General features: G+C 38.4%; 1 protein-coding gene across 11 annotated transcripts in view; it reads left to right on the plus strand.

Annotated features, from left to right (window-relative positions):
• Positions 1-21,758, plus strand: part of PLEKHA5 (pleckstrin homology domain containing A5) — a 211,283-nt gene that overhangs the window by 188,549 nt on the left and 976 nt on the right. For 9 of the 11 annotated variants that reach the window (XM_088141320.1, XM_088141322.1, XM_088141321.1 and 6 more), the window contains 8 exons: positions 3,642-3,756; positions 3,981-4,024; positions 6,265-6,385; positions 14,465-14,580; positions 16,037-16,246; positions 18,075-18,233; positions 18,789-18,898; positions 20,679-20,830. In XM_088141320.1, the coding sequence (XP_087997446.1) occupies positions 3,642-3,756; positions 3,981-4,024; positions 6,265-6,385; positions 14,465-14,580; positions 16,037-16,246; positions 18,075-18,233; positions 18,789-18,898; positions 20,679-20,830 (1,027 nt within the window). Of the gene's footprint in view, positions 1-3,641; positions 3,757-3,980; positions 4,025-5,346; positions 5,536-6,264; positions 6,386-14,464; positions 14,581-16,036; positions 16,247-18,074; positions 18,234-18,788; positions 18,903-20,678; positions 20,831-21,758 lie in introns of those variants that run through there. The other 2 variants (XM_088141330.1, XM_088141331.1) reach the window with 2 other exon arrangements.

The following is a 21,758-nucleotide window of genomic DNA, read 5'->3' on the forward strand; positions in this document are numbered from 1 at the left end:
TTTGTAAACTTCCTGGTTTTTTATTTATACACACAGACACACACACACACACACATACATTAAAAGACTGAGAAGATACTAATTATGTAAATCGCAAACAGTGTTTTAGACTTACTGTCATGCTGCTAAGTACTGAACATAATAGACCATGTTGCAGAAAAGAGTAATAGAAAGAATGAGCATTTAAGCAGGCAGAGAAGATGCAGAGCATTGTTTTGGAAGTGGGTGAAAGGATTAATCAAGGAAGTTCTACCTGAGTGAATGGAATTAAAAATAAAAGGGATAGAATGAGATGAGATGAACCTGACATGAGGGAATTCTGGAAGGGATATTTTAGAGATTTGTGCAGGACTGATAGTACAGTAATATGTTGAAGAGTGGAATTGAAATTAATGCTATAAATATTAGCATTCAAAAAATTATGAAAAGGAAGTAATAAATGCTGTGAAAACATTGAAAAATGGTAAGGCTGAAATAATAATGAAATTGAAGAAATGTTAAAAATATGTATATGGATTGCTTCTAGAGTGGCTGTGTTGGAAAAAGACTGTTATTGTTCCTCTATACAAAGGGAAAGAGAATAAGAGTGAATGAAAAAGCTGTAGAGGAATTAGTTTATTAAGTGTTTGGCAAGAATACTCGATTGAAAGGGCACAAGTGGTAACAAAGAGTAAAATTTGGTAATTTCTAGAAATTGCTTTATGCTAGATAGGGAGTGCATAGACCTGATCTTTGCTTTTCATTGAGAAATATCTGAATTTGAGAAAGAATGCTTATTGTACATTCATTGATTTAGAAAAAACCTATGATAAAGTGAATAGGCTTGAATTATGGAATGTTTTGCACAAGAACGAAGATAAGGTTGATTGCTGAGTTTAACAGCAGTATGTGATGGAAGTAAAGCATGCATGAGAATAAATAGAATGTTTATTGAATAGTTCGGGACCGAGGAGGGATGTCTCCTTAGTTTAATGGCTAAATGAATAATGATTGTGGTGACACTAAGGCATATTGGTTGGGAATATAAGTGCACTTTTGTAAACAGACAATGCTGTCTTGTTGGCCGAGAACATGATGATTTGAGGCATATGTTGAACTACATGGTGCAGTGAGGACTATTGATTTATCATTTTTTTTCAGAGATCAAAACAGTTGTGTTTCATAAGGGAAATGGCAGAATGATTGCAAGTTATATATAAACGGTGAAAAACTAGAGCAAGTAGATTAATTTGTGTATCTTGGTGAATATTTACTAAGGACAGGGAATTTTTACACAATGTGTATTCAGTTTCTGACCACTAGGAGGCACCACGTGACATGTTTTGTCCTGATTGGAATTCTTCAGATGCAGGTAGCTAGATGTTTGCACTTTAGATGTCTGTGTATAGTGCATTGGTTTTAGGAGTATCCAAGGTCCTGTGCTTAGCAGTTGCAGGTTGGTAAATCTAGAAGCACTGTCAGACACTTTTGCTTAAACTCTCAGAGAAGAGATATTCAGGTGCTGCATTATATCATGCCCCCCATTTATAGGGTTTTACATGACTTACATAACTACCAGGTAGCCAGTAGATGCAGGTAGGGGCAAAGGATTTGAACTCTATACAACAGTGTTTCTCAACCTTGGGAACTTTAAGACCTGTGGACTTCAACTCCCAGAATTCCCTAGCCAGCAAGGCTAGCTAAGGAGTTCTGGGAGTTGAAGTCCACAAGTCTTAAAGTTCCCAAGGTTGAGAAACATTGCTATAGTTACCCACATCTGAATAATCCTAATAAGACAAAAGGACAAGAAGGCCTGGCGCAATATGGTTCATGGGGTCACAAAGAGTCAGACACAACTTAACAATTGAACAACAACAAATAAGACAAAACCAGTCAGGGGATGCCTCCTGGTGGTCATTGTAACTGAAAATACCACATAGAATATATACAACTAAAAATAGAAAAATTCCACCACCACCACCCCTGCCACCAAGGTGGGTGTGGAAGTCCTGTAAAACTTTGTATGTAGCAGTACTAAGGATGGGGAAATGGATGGGGAAATTTTAGGAAGTACAAATGCTGGTAGAAAGGTAGTGAATAGTATACAATCTGTTGTGAAGAATGACTGGAAAAAAAGTGAAAATGGCTTTTATAAGAGCATCCTGCCCACTTTGTTATATGTCCAGAGAAACATAAAGGTTGAATGTAATGGGAAAGAGGTACTTGAGAAGTGTGTGTGATAGAACAAGAAGAGGTGTAGTCAAGAATGAATGGGTGCTGAATGAATGTAGACTGAATGCAAAACTGAGTGGTCAGTATGAAAGGTCGTTGAGGTGATTCAGTCATATTGAGAGAATAAAGTTCAAATTGCAAAACAACAAATGGAAGAAGAGAGAATGGATTGGCAGGAAGGGGAAGACTGGATGGAATTTATGAAATTCTGAATAAAGAGAGAATTGAAAAGTTTTAAATGTATGAAGCATTGTATAAACATGGTGGAAGGACCGATGGTTTGCAAGGTTAGAATGTTACAGAGAAATTTGGTGAATGGTATTGGTATATGATCTGTTTGGCTCCCACCCTGAAGATGATCTGGAAGTCTTTAAAAACTTGGGTGTTCTCCCAAGCCTTGGGGTAGAATGGCTGTTGAACTGGTCAGTTGTATTTTATGTTATAGTGAGCATGTTTGTCCAGGCTCATGGGATTTTCTTTGATTGTTTCCTGATTTTTAATGTAAGCCACCCAGAGTCATTCTGGAGTCAAATCTCATAAATAAACTAACTAAATGTAGCTATAATTCTTTTTCTTAACTCATATCTTTAATTTCTTTGGCTTACTATTTTTTACTGCACTTTGAATAATATTGCTTCTCCTAAAAGGAAGTAAGTAAATAACCAAATGCACAAGCAATTATCTACTACCAATAAAACATTTTTTTAGAAGAAGAAAAATAGATCCAGCTGGGTAGGGCCTGAGGGCCACAGAATGCCCTTGTCAACTCTCAGGTACTAAGGCTGGACCTGTTTGTTTCTCTTCATCTCTCTGGCTCTTTGGTTAGTTATTCAGAGTCCCACTAGACAGCGGAGCTCTGGACCTTTTGACCTAAGTTGCATCACTACTATTGCCTTTGCTGTGCACATCTTGCACAGTGTGCACAATTTCAGCTAGACAGAACTTGATATCTATAATGGTATGTGGGAATGACCTTGGGAGACAGCAGGAAGAGGTGCTGCCTAGGGAACAATCAGATAAGAGGGGGCATAGCCTACAGCTGTATAACGGGCAGAGAAAGAAATTCAGAAAAGAACCTCCCTAACTTATCAGCCTGTAAAAGAAACAGAGGGAGATTTGTACTTTCAGGCTTGCAAGATTCTGTTAATGTAGCCTTACAACAAAGTAGAATTAGCTCATCTGGTTGTGTTTCCTATCTGTTCGACCAGGGGAGGCTGACAGTATCCCAAAATTACATGTGCTGACTATTGCAGCAGTAACTACCATGAGAGTTTGGTTATCTTGAGAGAGGCCAGCAAATAATCTTTGATCAGGTCCAAGAAAATATCAGGGGATTCAGAACAGAACAGAACCGGGTGCATCATACTAGTTGAAAGTAATCGGATGCATTAAAAGCATGGTGTCTCATTGCTAACTTTTACCTCTGGCAGAGTGAGTCAGCCGGGATACAGCGTGCTCAGATTCAGAAGGAGCTTTGGCGAATTCAGGATGTAATGGAAGGTTTGAGTAAACATAAGCAGCAAAGAAACAGCACCACGGAGGCAGGTAAATTAGCATATTGACTTCCTGTAGATCTCAGGGGCTAGTGGAGAAGCCTGTACGATGAATAAATGGCATACTTATTCTTGTTTGATTAAATGTAGTTTTACTTCACAAGACTGAAAAGGAAATAATGGGAACGTTAAATCACTGCAAATCTGTGTTACTACAACCATGGTTTTTAACCATTGTTTATGATAAGCTAAATGTTTTGCTTTGTTTTTAAATAGGTGTCATAGCATCAAAGGCCTTTTCACCGAAGTATAAAAATGAGGTATGTTTTTCTTTTTCAACTTTTTGGGGGACTCTATAGAGCTATTTAATTTCCAGTCTAAGCTCCTGTTTGTCCGTTTATGTGTATATTTCATATGTTTAAATAAGATAATTTGTAGGTGGGGTGCATATGAAGGCTAAGCACACAAATTACATTTATTCTATATGGTATGAAATTTATTCCTATCCATTATATCTTCCTAATTTTGATGTTCCCATTATTCAGACTCTTACCCAAAAAATTTGAATATTGATTTTTTTTTTTTGTCCCTCATCACACACACATTTCAGACAAAAAGAAATACAGGTAGTCTTCACTTAATGACCACAATAGGCACCAGAAAATTGGTTGTTAAGTGGGGTGGTCGCTAAGCGAGTCACCACGTGACTGGACCCAATTTTGCAACCATTTTTATGACAGTGGTTAAGCGAATCACCACTGTCATTAAGCGAATCACATGGTCATTAAGCAAATCCAGCTTCCCCAATTGACTTTTTTGCCAGAATTTGCTTAATGACCACATGATTCACTTAACTGCAGTGATTCGCTTAACGACCATTGTAAAAAAGGTTGCAAATCACATGAGCGTGGGGGATGGTGTGACAGTTGTAAGTGCAAGTACAGGTCGTAAATAACTTTTTCCAAGGCCGTCGTAACTTTGAATCATCATTAAACAGTCATTAAGTGAGGACTACCGTATTGTTTTGCTTGTGTGTGTGTGTGGGCCTACAGCCTCATATCTTTATGAGCTGAGCACCCAAAACACCAGTTTAATAAAATGTTTGAAGCAGAATGTGATTGGTATCTCTGGTATCAGTGGAATATCAGGACACAGTTGCTTTAAAAGGACATTTAAAACTACATGTGGTATCAAAGTATGAAAAGAATTGGACAGATTTTTTATTTGGGAAAGCTATTTAATTTTTTCATGAAACTTGGTGAATAAAGAAATATTATAAAATTGATAGAAGGATACATCAATGCATAAAATGCAGCAAAAAATTGTAAAGAAGTTCATAGGAGAGGAAACAAATCATTCTTTATGAAAAGAGCTATCTTTGTCATAAGTAAAGTACTTTTATTTGCTTGAGGGTGGTATATTTTTAGATGGTGGCCAGTATATACAAATGGAAAGAAAGCAAATGTGTAAACCTTTGTGTACGTAAGTGACGTAATAGAGATTTTCAGTCTGTCCCTCTTGCTACAGCAGCGTCCCTGTAATTCCAAACTGTGTTACAACTGCTGTGAAATATTTGAAAGAAGTTATAACTCTTGTGATAGATGAGCACATCTAAATCAGGTGACTGTTCTGCAATCTTTAGGAAGAGGAAGTAGTCCCACCTCGTCCTCCACTCCCTCGGTCCTATGACTTTGCAGAGCATCTTCCCATAATCCCCCCTCTGCCCAGTGATAGCAGCTCCTTGCTCTGTTATAGCAGGGGCCCAGTACATCTGCCTGAAGAGAGGAAGATTCATCAAGTTCAAGGATACCAAAGAAATGGAGCTCACTGTGTAAGTGGCCACAATTGCCACATTGTCCATCAGGCATTACCCTTCCTATTTTCCCTCCTGCACAACTGTCATTTTATTTTACTGACATTCCACTATTTTTTGTTGCATTCCCTTTCTCAGCTTCATCTTTTTGTTTTTGTGTGCATTTTTTTAAAAAAAATTAGGTACATTATTAGTGTTTGCCATTTCTGGTTTTGTTTTGGTTTTTTTAAAACGTTTTATGAATATAAATGTCTCCAGTGACTCAGATTGATTGCATATTGTTAGATTCAAACAAGATATGAGTGTCATTTAACACTGGTTACGTGGTTAGAACAAGATTTTTGCTATGTTCTGTTGAGTATAAGTTTTTAAGCGTGCCATACCATTTTTATCAAATTTATTCAGAGCCAGTCATACAGATGGTGTTTTCCAAAGTTAAAAAATGAAATCATTACCAAAAAATCCCTGCCAGAGGGAGTATACAATTTACATTTGAACAGAAAGGAAATTGGAGAGGGAACACTGTTTTTTAGACTTTTAAACAATAAGGCAAGAAAAAAGAAAAGGACTCTTTATGGCTCAAAAATGAAAAGGAGAAATATTTAGGAGTTATTCCATATGAAATTAGAACAGTCTGACTTTTTCTGAACTGGGGCTTCAGATTTTGGTACCAATTTTGCCATACGTGGCAGGAAACCCCTTTGTGGGAGGAGAATGAATGTATGCTGTGCTCTGGCTCATTTCTAGGGTCCTGATTACCGGCTTTATAAAAGTGAACCTGAACTGACGACTGTAGCAGAAGTTGATGAGTCGAATGGGGAAGAAAAGGCAGACCCAGTTTCGGAGTCAGAAGCTTCTATGTCTAAAGGTACTAATGAGACCCTTTGCTTTAAACTGTTCCATTTCTATCTACAGGGAGTATGGCAATCTGTAATCACCACGGGGGGAAATAGCTTTATTAATAGGATAACATTTTCTTATAAAATGAGTATGTAAAATTTAATTTAATTACATGACTGGAAGGCATTCAATCAGGCATAACTCAAGCAACAGGGGAAAAAATAAAGATGATACTAGAAATCAAACCTGAAATATGTATTTAGATACAGAATAAATATAGATTTCAGGTTTGACTTCTAGTATTACAGTATTATCACAGCTCCCATGTTGTGCATGCAACACTCTTCCAACAACTGTTCATTTCCCATTCTTAGTTCTTCTTCATCCAGCTCTCAGCACTGTTTTACTGGACTTCCCTTGAAACCAGTATTACAGAATTCCAGATTTGTCACTAGACCAAAAAAAAAAAAAAAATCATAAAAAAACCCTTTTATTGTAATTGCCAAATGGTCTTCTGTGTTGTAGACACATAGAACTTACCCTAGAGTTTTTACTGCTACATATTTTAACCTTTCTCCCTACCTCTGCCACTAAACATTTTTGCTTTGTTTTATTTTTCATTATTTCTAAAAGTATTTTATATTGTAACCATACAGATACTGGGGGCCTTGTTTGCGCTTTCATAAAAGATCCAGTTGGGGGCATTATGTAAGCAAATCATATCTTCACTTTATGTAAGCAAATTCACATTATGTAAGCAAATCATATCTTCACTATAAGGAGCATCTCATTCAACTAGCCAATAGGATAGTAAATCCCATGAAGCAAAAGCATCTTGAGACCATTCCATTTACTAGGCTGTTCTCCCCATGCAAATCCAGTGATTATTTTACCCCAGCTATTCAAATTCAAGTTTTTCATGCTTGTTTCCAAACTGTATAAGAGTTTAGTGATATTGCCAGCAAGATGGGGGGAGGGAGAATAATAAGGTGGGGGAATCAAAATAAATTATCTGGGGTAGCCTTGAAGTGGCTTGACACATGGTCTGCATGGATCAGGCCCAAGTCAAATATATTTGTCCAATCAGGTGTCTGCATTGGACTTCTCAGTTCTGAGAACGTCCCTGTTATACTCTAGTTCCTGCTCATGAATGGTCCGTTGTTGTTTTTTTTCTTTTTCTGTCATCATTTTAGTATTTTGGTATTAGGTTGATAAAAGTTTAGTGTGCTGGTGTGGTTGTTCACAGACACTTAAGAAGTATAAGCTAAAGATCTGAAGGAGTCTCTTATACTAAAGGACCACTTAGCAACAGAACAAATAGCCTAGGTACAATTACATAATCTCCTGAGAAGTTTCACCTGAATATAAGGAAAAGTACTTGAAGAACTCATAGGCTATAATGTCCTGTCTCAGAGCAGGAATTACACTGAATCTGATTTTACTTTGAGAAGGGAAGGTGTCTGGCTAAAAACCATCCTTTCAGTAATTTTTTTGGGGGGGAGGGGGTTGATATTTGGAAACAAGCAAACTTCTAGAAAGCCCTTAAGAAACCTGGATCTCAATGTGTTCATCTTTCTAATGCCACAGGTCTGTACTTAGAAAGTTATGGACAGATACATACAGCGTCTTTCAACAATCTAATAAACCATAAATGACCCTAATAAGATGGTTATCCAGGCATCCATTTATAGTAGAGGAAATAGTGAGCTAAAGACTTAGTGTATATCTTCATTTGGTTTGAGTGATTTCAGTGTTCTTAAGTAGGGTATGTTAATTTGTGTGTGCATTCGCATTCACAGTAGCAATACTGATCAACAAATCATGCCCGTGCATTTTATCAGGGCATTATCCTGGAGACCTACAAGATGGTCGACATTAGTTGTTTAATGTTTACTTCCAGACTACAGGTTTCTTCCCCATAGTGAAAAAACACCATTATCAAAGAGTGAGTGAAGAACAATGATAACCCAAAAAACTCTTTTATCCTGTCAAAATTTTTAAGTTAAGGAATTTGGGCCCTCAGCAGTCAAAAAAAACCAAGGCATTTCTACATCTTCCTGATTGATAGATTGTGTTTTATTGAGGCAGTTGCCAGTAATAGTTTAGTATTCTCATTTGTAAACGTTTGTATAATAATGTACATAATACATTTGTACACATAATATGCTTACTCAGGGCACGGGGTGTAAAGCAAAAATGGAATAAAGTCAATTTTAAGCATTGAGCTTTGGGTGGTTAACTATCTGCACTTCTTCAAAAACAGCAGGAGGACAGATCTGAGCATGATCTGAATTGCCATTTGTAGGGTTGTTTCTATGTAAATAGCTTGGAGTTGCGTATTAAGAACCTTAAGTCCTATTGTTAGCAGATGGAGAACCTATAACCATCTAGAAGTAGCTAAGCTATAACATGTAGTTTAACATATTTGGAAGGCCTCTGGTTCGTGGTTCCTGGTGTGATGCCAGAAGAGGGATTTTCATAAGAAATAGATACATCTGCTCTCAGAGCAGATTTTGCACTATTATTTTACTTATTCCAGGAAATAGCTATTTCCAAATCACTAATTTGAGGAAAATTAGCACAATTTCACATCAAATACTTCCGAATAGTATGGAATAGAATTAGCTAAGTTCCAAGACTTTAGATCAGTGTTTCTCAACCTTGTCAACTTTCAGATGGGTGGACTTGAACTCCCAGAATTCCCTAGCCAGCAAGAATTCTGGGAGTTGAAGTCCACCCATCTGAAAGTTGACAAGGTTGAGAAACACTGCTTTAGATCATGGTCACTATATACTGTCATAGAGAGCAAACACTGCAGAAAATGTTAAGGCCAGTGAAGATTGACGCTGTAAGGATTGGTATATTTTTGCTTCTCCTTTGTAACAAAACTCTGGAACCATTATAGTTATGAGAAAAGCAGTGTAGACAGCAAACAATGAATTGTTATAATTTTTGGAGGTACATTTTACTACATAGCACTAGCTTGCTTGCTTTATGAACAATATGACAGTTGCCTCTTTCTAAAAAAATACAGTAATAATGATGCCAGTGCGAAAAACCCTGCCATCTTCTGGAGGTTGGTAGCCCCATCTTCCTCAAATAATATTTATAGCCCTTCATTGCATATACCAGCCAGTTTTTGGGAAGACTATTTTGCTACCCTATATGCTCAAGCGGAGAAAAATTCCCTGGCAGATTTGGAGCTGGATGTGACCTCTCTACTCCATTGGCCCCTGGTCTCATGTTCAGAAATCAGAAATATAATTAAACAGTTCAAACCAGGGAAAAACCCCAGCTCATATCTTATTACATATGAAGTAATGAAAAATAATTTGGAATGGTGGACTCCAGTGTTAGCTTCACTTTTCAAAGCAATAGATCGTTCACCCATGATACCAAGACTGGGGTTTGGCTATTATAATGACAATATATAAGAAGGGCAAAAGAGACGATCCGGCTAATTTCAGCCCAATTAGTTTGTTAAGTCAGATCAGCAAAATGTGTGCTAAACATCTACAGGATAAATTAATTGACTGGCTTGAATCTAAAGGCATTCTGATGGATGAACAGGCTGGGTTTAGAGCAGGTTAATCAATGTTAGACCATGCTATGGTGCTGCAACACCTAGTAGAAAAGTACACCTACAAATCTGGACAATCCCTTCATGCAGCATTTATTAACTTTAGGTCTGCTTTCGACACAGTATCTAGTTCTAAACTGTGGTGAAAATTTAAATACACCACAATAGACAAACATCTGCTTCTGCTGCTCATTAAAATTCATGAGAACGCAAGATTCAAGGCCAGGTGCAGTAACCAAGGACATGTCACTAAGGAAATACTAGTAAGGAGAGGAGTTAGACAGGGATGTGTATTGGCTCCAGTTTTATTTAATTATTATATAAACTCATTGGTTCTTCACTTACATAACTCTATTTTACATCCTCCCAAATTAGCCCACGGACATATCAATTTACTACTGTATGCTGATGACGCAGAAATTCTGTCATTGACTTCCACTAGCCTTAAAAGAGCCTTGGGATCACTTATGGATTATTGTATTGATTTAATAGGAATTAATAATAAATTATTCCAAGACCAAGATTCTCACTTTCTCCAAATGCCCAAAACAGGGAAGCTGGAACTTAGGTGGGCAGTCCATTGAGCAGGTTAAGATTTTTAAATATATAAGGATAGTTTTTTCAAGCTTCAGGAAGCAGAAATGCCCACCTGGATTATCTATCTCGCAATGCACAGAGATCTGCTTCAGCCATTCAAACTTATTATTTTGCCAGAGGAGCACAGTTTATCCCTGCTGCAGTTAAGTTGTTTGCAGCTAAAGCCCAAACCCAACTGCTATATGGGGCTCAGTTAGGACCACCTAACAGCATGATGACCTCAGAAAGAATTCAAACAAAATTTTTGAGAAGCATCTTTCAGGTTACCTGCTGCGTCCCAAATGCAGTACTTTGACAGGAAGCAGGAGTCAGTAAACCTGAATCCCATCTCTGGATAAATATCTTTTCCTACTGGCTAAAACTACACAACAATCCTGGTGGACTGACCCATCTAATATTGGCAGACAACTTCAAATCATCTTGGGAAACAGCTGTCCAAAGAAGCTGAGCCACTGTAGCTTTTCCAGTGATACCATCTTAACTTTAGGGCTAGATCAAGCGAGATCAATATTAAAGCAAAGGATCTTAGACATAGAAGGCCAAACAGAAATTGCTGCTTTTTCTCACAACATATTTGTAAATAACCAGATATTAGCTCCTATACCAACTTCATATTTATAACACATCATAGTTCCCAAAGTCAGGAGAGCTTTAACTTTAGTTTGATTTAACGTTCTCCCCACAGCTGTTTCGGAAGGGAAATATAGGAAAACCCCTTATGAAACTCAACACTGCCCCTGTGACACGGGTGTTGTAGACATCCCATGTTCTTTTGTACTGCCAGGTCTACAGGGACATTCGCCACCAGCTGATTACCCCTTTTTTATCTGAATTTCCCAGGAACTCCAATAATTTTTATTTGCATTGTTTGTTAGGTAACCAAGATAAATCTCTCTCTCTAAAAGTAGCAAAATGTTGCTTCATTATGTGTAAGCTTCACCTACAAATGGTTGCCAGTAGCCATTGATGTTAGAGGTTAACTTTGCTTTGTTTGTTTTACTGAATGTATTTTTATTGGTTAGTGACCAAAATAAAGGTTCTGTCTGTCTGGTAATAACATGATTCAGTCTGGGCATGGTGCCGAAAATTGCATTTTCTCCTTCTTTGAAACATTGTGATTGTGCTATGTAATCATTTCTTTTTAACAAGAGCTGCTCTTGCATTTCCCATGCCTGCCAACTTAGGGTAATAGCACTCTCTTGCAGCAAACACACCAATTAATTTCTCAAATGCAAGTCTATAAACTTCAGTTAAGTTATAGTAAGAAACTGTTGACATTAGTGGGGAGAAAACATTTCATTGTATTTAAAAGCCTTTAAAACTGGGACTTCACTGTTGTCTTGCCAAGGGTCTCCAAAGACCAGTTTATGCTTGTTGTTTGCATAAGTGAAATGAGTTAGCTAGAGACAGAGTTTTGTACAGTGCAATTTCAGTGGTCCAAGTCTCTTTGGCAAAACAGTTTCCACATTTACATAAGCAATAGTAGAACTTCCTTTCAGAGAGTTTCTTGCAAAACTCTGGATGTAAGGAGAAAACAAAAGAGAGAATTTCCATGTTTGAGGTTGGTTGGTTTTTCTTTACTTTAGTGATGAAAAAAAAAAAAGCAAAACCATAGCTAGTGAAAACTGCTATGGGGTGACAACATCCTTTTTCTTTTCGTACAAGGTGTTTGATTAAATAACTGGTAGGTTTTGTTTTAAGACTGTGGCTGGGATCCAAAGAATTACAGAGTTCTGTGATCCTAAGTGACTTACGTCTCTATCTGACTAGAGAAACCACTCTCATTAATAAAATGACTCTCGTAAAAATTGCAGAAGAAGATGAGAAGATGCTGTTCAGAAAAGAGGGCTGTACCTAGTTTTTAAACAGCCAATTTTCTACAGTTTAGCCAGAGCATCCTGTAATTGGCATTATCCTCCTACTCACTCTGGGTGCAGGGATCAGAATGATTCTGCCATTGCTTTCTCTGGGAGGAATAGCTCTGCCATGTACCCCATCTGGAGAATCTGCTGATCAGATGCCCTTTGATCAAACAGTGGAAAAAGGATGTCCAGATCACAATACAGTTCCTCAAGAACCTGGTCTACAGCAAAGGGGGAAAAAAGAACATAATTCAACCAGCATTCAGTTTTAACCCAGAAAAGGGCCTGATTTCCCTACCAGGGAAGAGAAAGGAGACTACTCAGTAATTAATAACTTCAGTTCTTCATATCACTCATCTAAATCTCATGTTTCCCACCAATCTCCAAGGATTACATCCAGGAGGCACAGTTCTTGTATATCCCAATACAGAATGTCCTGGATACATTATAAGAAAATGGTACATTGAACTATCATGAAGGTCCATTTTCTAGAGCAGAGTGCAGCATCCTTCCGTCCATCCTTCACAGTATTGTTGGGAAAATGCCCACATAATAAAGCTCCACACCAGACAATATCAGAAAAGGAGGAGGGAACATCTGTAGTCATTTGTAGCATTTCATATTTTTCCCGTTTCTGTCTTTCTCAAATATTCTTTCTTTGAGCTTCTCTTTCTGGCTTGTTGTTCTAAAATTGGGGAAAAGGCAATCTCCTTCTCCCAGTCCTACCTCTGAAATAGGTGAGAGGGAGATACTGACTATAGAGTGCCCTATAGTTCATCCTGTTTTGCAGAAAATGGGTCTTCAGAGTAAGTCCAATACACTGTCTTTGGAAGCAAAACAAAACTAGTTTTCATTGGACAATTAAACAAGAGATGATCTAATATTTAAGTGTATGGTTAGAATTTTTCCTATTTAAATTCTCAAAAGAGCTGGTAATAATGTAAGTCAGATAGTAAATATTAGAGGTTTAAAATTATGAGACCATTATTAAATGAGATCAAAGGAATCCTCAGCAAAGTACTGTCCAAAATCATGGTAAAAGGGTGAGACTTTTACATTACAATTATTCCATTGAAAGTTCCAAGCTGATAGAGTTCCATAGACCAGCTTTTCTATTATTTAATCTCTCTGTGTCCCAGTATTAAGCATTTACTACAGTAAATCCGTCACCATCTGGTCTGCTTTTTGCAATTTATTATAGTGATTCAAGATCAAGATGGGAGCATGGGGTGTATGAGCAATACAGGAGCAGACCCGTCAGTATCAGTGCTGTACAGATAGTCTTCGTTTAGCAACTGTCTTGGATAGTGACCATTTGCAAATACAACAGTAATAAACAGTAGTAAACAGTAGTGAAAAAATCATTTTCCAACCAATGCGAGCACTTATGCCCAAATTTCTGCACCTGACAAAAATGCACACCAGAGTGAGAATAATGCTGGTGTTGCTGCACGATAGAACTTTATCTAAATGAGATAGCAGCAACCAGCAATCTTCACAGCCCCTCCCTCCCTCCCTCCCTCCCTCCCTCTCTTTCTCTCTTTCTCTTTCTCTTTCTCATTTTCTTTGTGTGTCAAGTGGTTCACTCAGCAACCGTGTCACTGAGAAACCATTTCCCCAGAACCAATTGCGGTTACTAAACAAGGATTACCTGTGGTATCAAAATATTATGTACTACGTACATCCCTAAATGGTAATATCTACAATCTATCATAACACTTACATTGATCCAGGAACTTTGCATATTGATTAGCTCAGGTTTTAATCTATGTTTGTCTGATTTCAGTCTAATATATCTTATTTGAGATGCAGCCTGGGTATACTGCAAGTAGAGCTCCCGACCATTGTGGCCAAAGGCAAGCTGGAAATTCCGAATGTTCATTCTAGTATATTGGAGGCAGAGGAGGGGGGAGACAGGTTGAGGAAATCTAATGTAATTGCATTGCAAAATCCTTGTTAAGTCCTATTACATTGAAACTGGAAGCCTAACCACTGTAATATTAACATGTTTCTCACATGAATTATGCATACTTCTGACATTTGTAGCATACTTTGTGTTGTTTTATAGGATCACATTTTCCTATTGGAGTTGTGCCACCCAGAACAAAGTCACCAACCCCAGAATCTTCAACAATAGCTTCTTACGTGACTTTAAGGAAAACAAAGAAGATAGATCTAAGAACGGTATTTAAAAGAAATATATTGTATTCTTTGCTGCCTCTAATGCTCTCATCAATATGGCATCTCAGCTAGTAACATGGCAGCAATATGGATGTAATAGGTATATGGAATAACCTTGAGGAACAGGAGGAACAGCCACAACCAAGACGGCAGTTAGATAAAAGAAATCTGAGTCCAGGGCAGACATATAATTTGATAAAGTGTCTCAGACAGAACCCTCCCTAGTTCTCATGAAGATAAAGGGAGGGAGAGGGGAAGCACATTCAGATTTGCAAGATTCTGTTACTGTAATCTTATAATAAAAGTAGTATTAGCATTCATAACCTTGGTTTCCTGGCCTGATCTACCTTGAAGGGTTGAAAATGGGCTAATATGGTACAGGAATGTTATCCAAAACCTTGGCACAGAATTAAATAGGATTGCGATCAGCAGCAGGAATGGAAATACCTTTCCCTTCAGAAAATAATTGGTGTCCCAGAGGTCTGTTACCCATCAAACATGTGTTTTCCATGAGGTCCAAGGAACGTTTCTATATTGTACATTAGGAAATATGGTATAAGTTTCTCCCAAGTTGATCCTAAACCAAAGACCTTTATTCCTTACATACTTTGTCATTCATATGAATGCCATACAGAAAAAATGCTGCTAATCCAGAATGGAATATCAAAAGGAGTGTATCCTTTGAAAAGCATGGTAAATCTATCTTCCTGGCTTTCTACCTTGTAGCACCATGATCAGAACAATGCTGTGAAAAGTTAAGAGGTGAGAAATTGTGTGGAGGCTAGGAAAGGTATGGAAGGGAGAATAAACATAAATGATTGAGAAGGAGGATGAGTCAGCTTAGCTCTTATCTCATAAATAGCAACTCAGCCCAGGTAGCAAGAAACCTGGGAAGAAGTGCTTCAGAACATTTAAGGAGACTCTGCCTTAATGAACTCCCTATATATATGAGGGTAGGAAATTCCTCATGCCATTGTCAAGATTCTGTATTTACCCCAGACTAGCGTTAAAGATAACTTATTGAAATCTGTGTGGTTCTTGTTTCCTGGATCTAGCCTCGCCACACACGACTTGACCACATAGGGCATCTAACACAACCTTTCATTAGAATCACCACTGATAAACAGAAAATGCAAATAGGCAAAGGAAAAATTACAGTGCTTTCACTTTATCAGTGCAACCCGTTCTGTGCCTAACTGAAGATTGGAAGGAGGCTCATTTAGGCATTTTTACAGTGCTGAAAATCTGCCTGCTGATATTCTAGATGACGTGCGTGAATGGAGTCAAAAATGTTTATGGGGTTTCTCACTGGGCAGTATATTAAGAACCTGAAAATCTTGATGATTCAATGCTTCTGTAGCATTTGGAATAGCCTTGTTGCTGAAGGACATGGCAACTGTGGCAAAACATTGTCCTTTGGGGAAGTACTTTTATTATCACCCCTTTTCTTTCCTTCAAGGAAAGGCCAAGAAGCGCAGTGGAGCAGTTATGCTTGGCAGAAAGTACTCGCCCACGAATGACAGTGGAGGAGCAGATGGAAAGAATAAAAAGGCACCAACAGGCCTGTTTGCGTGAGAAAAAGAAAGGACTGAATATTATTGGCATTTCAGATCTGTCCCCTTCACAAAGCCCATCCCTTTTCAGAGAAAATCCTTTTAAATTATTGCAGGTATGGCTACATGTTCTGTTTCTTTCAATGGAACACTCACAGACAAAAACAACGTTCTGTTGATATTATCATTTGAAGGACTCTGTACATTCTTCCTTACTAGTGCTTGGGTAGGGCCACCAGCAAATCTCAGCTAGAATGGAAAAGAGCAGCAGCAATCTACTTCTGTATCATTGTTGGGAAAACAACGTGGACATGTCCATGAAGCCACCAGGAAGTTCAGTTCAGAAGAGACTTTACCTTTATTTCTTATAGCCAAAGAAAAGGTTGTAGAGTCCTTGGTGCTCTCTGAGCTTGTTTGTTTGCTTGTAGATGTTTCATTACCTAACTAGGTAACATCATCAGTGCATTGATGATGTTACCTAGTTGGGTAATGAAATGTCTTCAGACAAACAACCATGTTCAGAGAGCACCAAGGACTTCACAGTTCAACCCTGAGCTATAGATACTCTCTTCTGTTGAACATGTTGTTTATCTGACTTCAGATTAGTGGAGCTTTACTTCCAGTAGTGACAAGAAAAATCCTGGTGTGGAGTAGAAGCAGAAAGTATAACATGCATGACATTTCAGCTTTCATAAATCCCAGTCAGGGAAGATTATGAGACTTGAAAGTTCTAAATATCTGCAAGCCATCGTCTTAGAGAAGTTTGATTTGGAGCAATCTTCCTTCTCCCTTGATATACACCTTTCTACTTCTTCGATTTCTGAAGGGCCATGAGAATTTTTTATAATGTTGGTGTCAGAGTGAAAATTAAGGGGCATCTAAATATTCTTTTACCAGGGCTCCTAGTACAGGTAGGCCCCAGTTTAAGAATGAGTTCCGTTCCCACGGTCTGTCCTTAAAGCAAATTTGTATGTAAGCTGGAACAGTATTATATAACAGTAATACATTATAAGTTGTATTGTGTAATTAACTGGAACCATTGTGTATTTAACTCAAATCATTGTGCATGTAACTGGACAATGATTTTGCTACAATAGGCTCCATTCTTAACTAAGAGTCATCTGCAAACCGGGCATTCTTAGCCCGGGGACTACCTATAGTCAAAATGACTTTTTCCAAGTACAGTGGTACCTCGGGATACGAACGCCTCTACTAACGAACATTTCGGGTTACGACCAGCTTCGGCAAGAAAATTTTACCTTGGGTTACGAACTCGCCTCGACTTACGAACCGGATCCGCGGCCATTTTCCCTGCTGCCACACGGTCGCGGCTTCCTGTGGGCGAGGTCGCGGTAGCAAGGAGACGTTCAGTGAGGCTTGTGGTGTGTTTTGCGGTGTTTTGCGAAGGTTTTTGGTGTGCGTGTTAGCATGGCTCCAAAGAAAATGCAGAGCAGGCTTGGCGGGAGTCAGGCTCCGAAGAGAAAATTGCTTCGGGTTGCGACCAAATTCAGGTGGAGAGCGGAACGGATTAACCGGATTTACATTGAACCCTATGGGGAAATTCGCCTCGGGTTGCGACCAAATTCGGAGGGCGGACCAGATTAACCGGATTTACACTGAACCCTATGGGAAACTTTACTTCGACTTGAGACCAACTCGAGTTGCAACCAGAGTCACGGAACGGATTAAGTTCGTATCCCGAGGTACCACTGTATTGAGAAAGTTGTATTTGTTTCACACACAGGCAAAGGGGTTGTTATACACTCCCATGCTGTGAGTTTCTATTTTTAATGATTATCCATATGCACTGAAGGAGTCTCACAGAACATACATGTTTTCCGTGCTCATTTTTTTCTTTAGCTATCATTTGTCTTTTTAATGGCATTATCATTTGTCTCATTCATTCACCAAAAAAAAAAACCAAACGAACAAACTTTTCTGCAGAGCCCAAGGAAGGAAGATTTTGTATGTAATACCAAGGAAGCAGAGCATGGCGTTAGAATGAGTGATGTAAGCCAAAACCATCCAAATGATGTAGAAGATACACCTTGGTTGAAAGAAAATGATTGTGCCAATGAATATAACCCTGCTTTTATTACACAGGTACTGTTTTCTTCTACATGGTGCTTATACATGAAAAATAGAGATATAATTGGCTAAGACTCGGTTGTAATTTTAGTACTTTTTAATAAATTTCTATTATTATTATATTCTTTTTATTTTAATGGTTTTGGAAATACTGTGCAAATTTCTGCTTGTTCAAAATCGGATGGCTGTTAGGAAAACAAAATCATATAGTTAAATAAATAAATAGATAAAGAAATAAATAAGGGTGCACTCAGATACCAGAGTGATATCATTTTTAAATATCCTTTAAAAATAGACATGTTTTTGAACAACCCAATTACGCGCATGTTTTTATGCAACATTCAGATTTCCTATCTTTTTTCCTTTTCTTACTCTGAATTCTCCAGAATTTACTGGACTAATTAATTATGTCTCTCATAAAAACTGCATTAATCTAAGAGCTGGTGAATTCAGCTTTTGCCACATAGCTATGGTTAAATCACTACGATTTTAAACACAAACACGCTTTTCTATTTATCCCATGTTAGTCCCATTAACATTTGCTGTTTAATGTTTATTTCTCTGTCCTAGTTACCAAAAAATGAAGAACCACCGTTCCCAGATTCATTAGAGCCAAAGGAGAGAAATCGTGAACAAGCACCTGAGAAGCCAGAAGAGCAGACACAAGAGAGCGAGGCCAGGTAAAGCAAAGTGGATCCGAGCTATTAGGGGCAAATCCTGCAAATAATCTGAAATGGCTCCAGCCGTTGCATGTTCAAAAGATGATGGCTCCTTTCCTGTACCCACTGCCTCCAAAAAATATTCATTCTGATTCGGTAGCCATCTCTGGGTGAAAACCTCAGTAGCATCTGCCCCCAGATGTTAGAACAGAACATGTCTTTGGCTTTGCTGTTTTGGATAGTGGCTTATGGGTCTTGAAAACAGATCCCAAGCAGACCAAAATGTATTGCATAAGAGAGACATTTCCAAGAGATCAGATGGCCTATGAGATGTTGCGGTTTTACTGGATGTTTTTTGAGTTTATTTTCAGTTACCATTGTACTTTCTTTATGTTCTGTTGATACTGTGGAGTTTGTTTATTATTATTTTTAATGTGTTGTTATTGCCCAGAGTCACATCTGTGAGATGGGCAGCTATAGAAATTGATTACTTACTTACATACATACATACATACATACATACATACATACATACATACATACCTTTCTCTCATTTTAGTATTTTCCAGTTTGTTTTTCCCCAATTTTTAAAGTTTTCAACTGAACAAAGAAATAGAAAGGCTTTGGCTAAATCGGGGACCTGTTGATTCTATTCTGGACCATATACCCAATGTGGGGGGGGGGATGTAGATTTTCTAATCTTAAATGTTTTGAAATGTTTTTGCAATGTAGTGGTGTAATAATGCTATCAAAGTATCTGCAAAAAGGGTAGACAATTCTTTTCCTGTTGCAGTTTTTCTTGGCATACATTCCATGACTTCAGGAGTATTTTTTTCAAGTCAGGGCTATACTCCAAGAGGTTAAGATGCAAAGCAAGCAGAACCCTAAATCCTTGGGGATTTTACAATTGCTTACAACTTCATCCCCCAGCCCTTCCCCAAACTTTTCCAGACTGAACAGTAGACACTGTGTTGCTAAGTGTAAGACAGAAGCTGACTAGACGAGAACATCTTGGAGACAATCGCCTCCCATATGAACCTGTCTTCACCCCTGTATTTAAACTCCCCTCTGTAAAAATAAAATTAGTATGTCCACAAATCCCTGCCATCGATAATATTAAAGTTACAGAACATGTTCTGAAAGGAGTCCATGATATGCCTGTTTCTTACCATTTTGGGAAGTTCCTTTTTCTTCGTGGCTGCTTACTCTCTTGCAGAGAGCACTTGTGATTTATGTATCGATTTAAATTACTGTTCTACTTGTCTGTTTGTTTTGAGTTCTGCAATATTGTGGTCATAAGCCAATCTGGGGACCTACTTGCCCAAGTTCATGGTTTTCTTGGCATCAGGATGGCCTGGTTTATCCCTGCCTTCTTTGGGATGTTTTTTAACTTCTCAGTCTGGCTTACAGCTCTGGTATTTCCTGGTGGGATCCCATCCAAGCAGTACCCAGGCCCAACCATAGTGCCGAGTGTTCTGAGATCATGTTCCCTGGACATGAATGATTTCCCCTTTCCTTCTGCTTGGATTATACTCCAGATAGAGAGGTGGGAGAATAGCAAAGTCAATTTCCTTGAACTCCTGAAATCTTTCTCATGTAAAAAGGCACAGTTCAAAGCAAGGGCTGATTTCCTTGTTTGGTTCCCTCCCCACCCCACTCAACCCCCCAGTCCTGTAAAGGATAAGTCAGTGTACTTCACAGTCACTATTTTGAGTTACAGACTTTATTGAAATGGTATATAGTATCAGTTAACCTAATTACATGTTAGAGGAAATTCTAACCTTAGATCTCCCCCCGCCAGGAGCCCAAACAATGAGGCCGCAGTAGTAAACCACAAGCTTGAAAGCAGCTCAGAAGAGAGTGAAAAAAGCAGAATTCAAGAGCAACAGGAGGATACGGTTTCTTCATTCGAGATGCCAGCACAGACTTCAAAGGGAAACTCCACAGCAGCAGGTTTGGTTTCCTATCCATAGACTATCAAAACAATGTCACAGGCCTGCATGTACTCCAGTTGCCCTTCTGGCCAATTTTGAAAATAAAAGTGGAAGGGAGCAGGGTCTTTTTCAGAGGCTTCTAGCACTCCCTGAGGAAGTCAGATGGTTGCATGGCATTTTGGCTAAAGCTTTATAGATGTGGTTCAGAAATCTAAAATTATTTAAAATGGTTTCGTATTTTATCCAGGTAAATAGTTTCCCAGATCCATATACTACAAGAACCTCTCCAAGGTTCTTTGTTATTACCTGCTACCTGCTCCTTTAATTGGAGATGTCAAGGACTTAAGCAGGAACTATCTGCCTCCAGTGAAAGGACTCTGCCACTTACCTTACATCTTTGGCATTGTTTTATGTTGTTTTTTAATTTTGTTGTCTTAAGTAAATGGTCATAGATAAAAGAGCATTCAGTCAAGTAAGCCCTAATTCACAATCAGCAGCAGTAAGCAAAAGTTTGGTATCTCAGCGAGAAGCATTTCTGAGATGTCTGGTACAAAGCAGTTGAGAACCTGTTCTGCATTACAAGATCCAATGGTGTATTCCTGAGTCTAAAGGATTTTTTTTTTTAAAAAATCAACAACCCCACTTCATGGAAGAGGGCAATTAAATCATCACCAACCTGGGCACCTTCTGGGTGGGTGAACTTCAGGGCTGTTGTTGACAATTCTGGGAATTGGTCCACATATCTGGAGAATGCTCAGGCCTGGAAGGGCTGCTGTAGTGGTTCCTTCCATCCTAGGCCTTCTGGGAAAGTGATTTCAGTTCTCTTTAAATGATACATCATTTGTCCTCATAATTTGGTAATATTCAGGGGTATTTGTCATCAGTTTCAATGTTAGTTTAAAACATTATTTGACAAAAGAGATGCCTCTTCTCTCAACCTGTTTTTG

The sequence above is a fragment of the Python bivittatus genome, unplaced genomic scaffold (assembly GCF_059951505.1).
Source record: "Python bivittatus isolate LINGU-HERP-01145 unplaced genomic scaffold, Pbiv_v1 ctg000330_np1212, whole genome shotgun sequence".
NCBI lineage: Eukaryota > Metazoa > Chordata > Lepidosauria > Squamata > Pythonidae > Python > Python bivittatus.